The sequence below is a fragment of the Nestor notabilis genome, unplaced genomic scaffold, assembly GCF_000696875.1.
Source record: "Nestor notabilis isolate BGI_N333 unplaced genomic scaffold, ASM69687v1 scaffold29901, whole genome shotgun sequence".
Taxonomy (NCBI): Eukaryota; Metazoa; Chordata; class Aves; order Psittaciformes; family Psittacidae; genus Nestor; species Nestor notabilis.
Genome location: NW_009916514.1, coordinates 43,369 through 48,138, shown reverse-complemented (window position 1 = coordinate 48,138; position 4,770 = coordinate 43,369). Strand labels below are relative to the sequence as shown.

The 4,770-nt window shown below is 38.0% G+C and overlaps 1 protein-coding gene across 1 annotated transcript in view; it reads left to right on the top strand.

Moving 5' to 3' along the window:
- The first annotated feature begins 3,811 nt into the window (after positions 1–3,811).
- The window catches only part of LOC104413589, an 8,114-nt gene continuing 7,155 nt past the window's right edge, over positions 3,812–4,770 (top strand). Inside the window, exon 1 of the mRNA XM_010024625.1 lies at positions 3,812–3,880. Coding sequence (XP_010022927.1) covers positions 3,864–3,880 — 17 coding nt within the window. The 5' untranslated portion in view covers positions 3,812–3,863. The remainder of the gene's footprint in view (positions 3,881–4,770) is intronic.

Below are 4,770 nucleotides of genomic sequence, written 5' to 3'. Positions count from 1 at the left end.
GGGTGAAAAAAAATTACTGAGGCTTTTTCCCTGAGTGAGGAATAGAAAATCTCTCTGGTATTGCCTGACTTTGGAGCCTTTGACATTCTCCTATTCTTTGGGCACATGCATTTGTGATGCAGGTTGTTAGGATTTATGTAACAGGAGCTTTGCCTGTAACCTTAGAATATTGAGGAAAAAGTCTAATCCCTCCAAAATGTAAATAGGTCTTGGGACCATGCTCTGGAAGATAAAAATACCACAGCTTATACCTTTGTGTTACTGTAATTCTGCAGCTAAGCTTGACTGCTCAGAAAGGATTGCCACAGCAAGTTTTAAGTAGTAGTTGCTATAAAAGATGTCAGAATGATGACAGTATTCTTAAATATGCCCCTGAGCCTAATTTTCCCTCCTATCAGTCCCATGGTCTTTGGGTGGCTCTCGTGTGAAAGCTGTATGCTGCATTCCCTTTGCTCATGGTGCCGCTCTTGGAGTTGAAGCTGGCAGCCATAGGACTGTTTGTATTATAACCAAGCTGTAAAAATGAAGAGAACAAGAATGCGGAGTCCCAAGAGGCCTCTAAAAGCAAACGTGAAAACTTTGTTTGCATAGCTTTTAAGCTTCTGGCTCACTTGTGTAGAGGATGTAAGCTCAGTGAGTGGAAACACATTCTTTCAAAGAGGGTCTGAGCATGTTTTTTCATTTGTCTGTGCAAGTCGAAAGGGCTTTGTAAAGGTGCAGTGAGTAAGAGTGATGTTGAAAGACCAGTATTAGGAAACAGTGTTTGATTACAAAGGAGGGTGTCGATGTATAAGGCTACTAAGATGGATGCCAAGTCGGTCTGATCTTTGATATAACCAGAGAAAAAAATGTCTCTTAAGTTAATTGAATTGGTGTCACTATATTAATTTATTGTGATGTTTCCTCTAAAACCAAATCTTAGTCGTTTAAAAATGTATGTGTGTTTTATTAGTGCTTTGTAGCTCAGGCGTTTTGGTTTACGATTTTAATTATAAAATAATGACAGGTTTTATAATATTAATGAGAAGCTTATAATCTCCCTCCTAGTCAGGTTTCTCAAAAGAGAATCACCAAGTTTGGTAACTGTGGTGAGTAAAAGTCAGACACTCTTTTTCCCCTTTCCTCCTCTTCATCTGACATTGCTGTTTGAAGGCTCAGGACAAGGTTTTATAAAGCCACGTGTTTCTGCTGTCATCACTATAAACAAGCTCAGGCTGCTCAGATAGCAAGTTCTGGGTCTGGAGAAAAATTAAATTATGCCATAATTTCACGGAAGCCTGCGTATGTAACATCTCCCAAGTTCAAGTGGTAGAGCCTGTGTTTCCTACCCTTTCTTTCTTGAGGACTAGCTGTCCGACACAGCCCACTGCTCTTACCTGGTAAGGCAGGAGTAGCTGGTGAGGTTGCTGATACTGGACTTAGGATCTAGATGCAGGAAACTCAGACAAGTGACAGCTTACTGGGCAGGTACTCTGTTTCCATGAACAGCTGTGGTATGACTGGATATACAACATATCCTCACAGTCTGATGTATGCTTTAAAAAGGGTTTGAGGTACCCCAACCCCAGCTGCTACTGAGGTCATACTAATAATCTTACATAAGAAAGAAGAGAGACTTCTGTGAGGAACCACACCAATGTGCCATTAATAGACTAGTACACAGAGAAGCAATACTACAAATTTTGGTGTGTTTCTCTAGTAACATTTCTGTGGAAGTCTTGAATACTTCTCTTTGCAAAGCCCTTCAAATGCAAACTCTCAAAGGAAAGGTATGACATGTGAGTATTTACATATCTGTCTGGCACAGATCTAAGCTTTTGCTAGATGGGATGGTTTATAAAGTTTATATATATATCAATATATATATATGCCTCGATCAACTTACTGAAAGTTGATCAAAGATTATCTATATGTTGTTTGAGAGCTTGTGATTGATTCAGGAGGCTTGTTTAAGAGTCTTTAGCTAAAGCTTGCTGGAAATACCTATAGAGTGAGGAAGCTGTTCAGTAATAGCTGGTGGCAAGTATAAGATATGAAAACTATATTCAAGCAGAACTGCAGAGTTACTGTAGAAAGAGTAGCTACACCTTGGTGTACATTACACTTATACCCATCTAGCACTGATTGGTTTTCTGTTGCCAGGGAGAAACAAAGTGTGCCCAAAAGCAATACAGACAGAAGAAACAGTGAGTCTGTGTTTATAAAATGTCACCACCCTATCCTAATGAATGAATCCACGATTGCAAATGTGAAAGGAGCTAGTCAAGGCTTATGTTAAGACCGTAACAAACTGAAGAAGGTTAGATCCAGACTGACAGATGCAGGCTGCTGTGTAACTGCATAACACTTTCTCATCAGCTACTGAAGGAAATTCTGTACTGCTTATTTTCATTACCTATTATGCACATGCAGTGTATGCATTTAAAGCTAAGACCTCTTGTGTTTTCTATGTAGACTTTAATAACCTAAATGGTAATAAACCACCCTGCTAGATGTTTAGAGCCCAGCATTAACTTGTTAGATCTTCACATGAACCTGCGATACAAATTGCTTGCTTTTCTTCTCCCATCTGCTTCTGCTGTTACATGACTCTTGACTTCCTTAGTCTCAATTTTGGCTTGACAACAAAATTGATACTTGGGCATTTCTTAAGCTGTGGCAAAGCCCCAAGATCCTGCTAAGCTGATAATACCATAACATGACGGGACATGGCTTCCTTGGAGATTAAGTTGAAGTCTGGCAGTTACATTTTTCCACAGTCTACACGCACACTTGTACTATCAATATGATGACTGTGTTGCTCATGTAGTCCAAATGCCAGCAGCCATTCTGGCACAACACAGCAGGAAGAGCTAAACAGTAAATACCCTCTTTATTACCTCCTCCCTTCAGTTCCTCAAGCCTCAGTCTTAATACTGAGTATTATGGCCAGGTGCATAGCTTTCCTTTTCTGTCTTGCAGTTATTTTTGGTTAACATATATAGTTGCTTACAGTTAACTAACCAAATTGTTAGTTTATGCATTCAATTTATATAATAAATGGCTCACATTATCTATTCATTGGTTTTCCCATTAACTTCAAGCATGTACTGTAGAGTAGTTGAAATTAATTTGTAAAGAGAACTGAAAGACTGATACTGCAGGAGTTCTCTATAATTTGCATAATTTACGCTCTGATGACTTTTTATGTGAGCATAGTTACTTAATTACTATAGTGCTAGCCTGGCCAGTTTGTTTTAGAAGGTACTGAAAATGTAAAGGTTGGTTGTTTTGGATGGTGGTGGATCACAGTCACAATGATGGGCTCTTTTGTTCCACTTTTACATAAAGCTAGTGCAGTCTGACAGCTGGTAGTTGCAGTGATTTTATTGTCATCTGACTGCTTGCTGTTCTACTGGTGATGGTGAACTGTGCTCAAAATAGATCTGCTACGGTTGAGGGACTTCAGGAAAAACCTAAGTGAAGTGACAGCGGAGAGGAGCATTCCTGAGGTGAAGAGATAGGGACTTGCTTTTCAGTGTAGTATATCAGTTTTGTACACTTTATTTCTGCTCTTCAATTAGTATTGTAACTGTTGTATTTGCAACAGTTTTTAATTGCTTTTAATATGTCATAACATTTCTTTTAATCTTGGTGCATAGGAATATGAATTATCTTAATTAAAAAATCAAGATTATTTCGGTAGCTTCTTTATTGCTTAATTCATGACAGTGAAGCAATTTTCCACTTTATTTACATAAGTGCATAAAGTGGTACGTTCTTGTGTTCCGCAAGTGATAACTTTTTTTTTTCCCCTCATATTTAGGAAGGCTGTGGAAGAGTTACTTAAAGAGGCAAAACGTGGGAGAACTAGAGCTGAGACAATGGGAGCTATGGGTTGGTAAGTTGTGCCAAGAGGAAATGAATGCTATGACCAATGTCAAAATAAGTCTTACATTTAACGTGCGACAGAAGTCTCTTACCTTTAATGTGCTTTGCGTTTAAATAATTTGTCTTCATCCAGGTATTAATTTGTCTGGGCAAAAATTTGAGTCCAGATAAGAAGGAAGTTCAAGTAAATTCTGCCTGCATTAAATTGCTTGACTCAATGTGTTGAAGTCAAAGCAACTGGACAACTGGGAATAGCTTTTATAATAGCGTTGATGGAATTGTGATGTTTGGATTGGAACCTTGTGAGTTTTGAAAATGCCGAGTAGCTTCAGTGTGCATGTACATACTGGCCACATGTTACTGAGTTAGATTCTGTTTAAGTTAAAGGAATTTTAGCCTGAATTTACAGCCTAACAAAGAAATCTAAACCCTTAATACAATGAAAATAATAAATGATCCTCTAGCAGAAAATCCACTTGTAAATTGCAGCAAAAAATAAACTTAAAGTATAATCCAGTAACCCAGGGGCTAATTTGTATAGCCAGTCAGAAAAGAATCACAGTATTTAAATCTTAAGTGCAATTCCGTATTAATTCTTCAGTGCAGTATTTCAGTTTTTACAGCTAGATTATCATGGAATGTAATGTGTGTAATTGTAATTAAAGAAGTAATAACATGCTGAGAAGGGTCATTCATCTTAAAATAATGTATATAACTTTGATAAGAAACTGTGGGATCTAGGGATGTCCATGCAAGTGGTGCACCAATTGACTGTATTAAACTCATTTGTAGATAAGGTTTGGCTTTCTCCACCAAGCTGAGATAAACCTGCACCGTTAATGAAGTTCTCAGCTGGTTTCTTGGTTATGTTTGTTTTAGTAGCTCTGAAGACAACAAAAT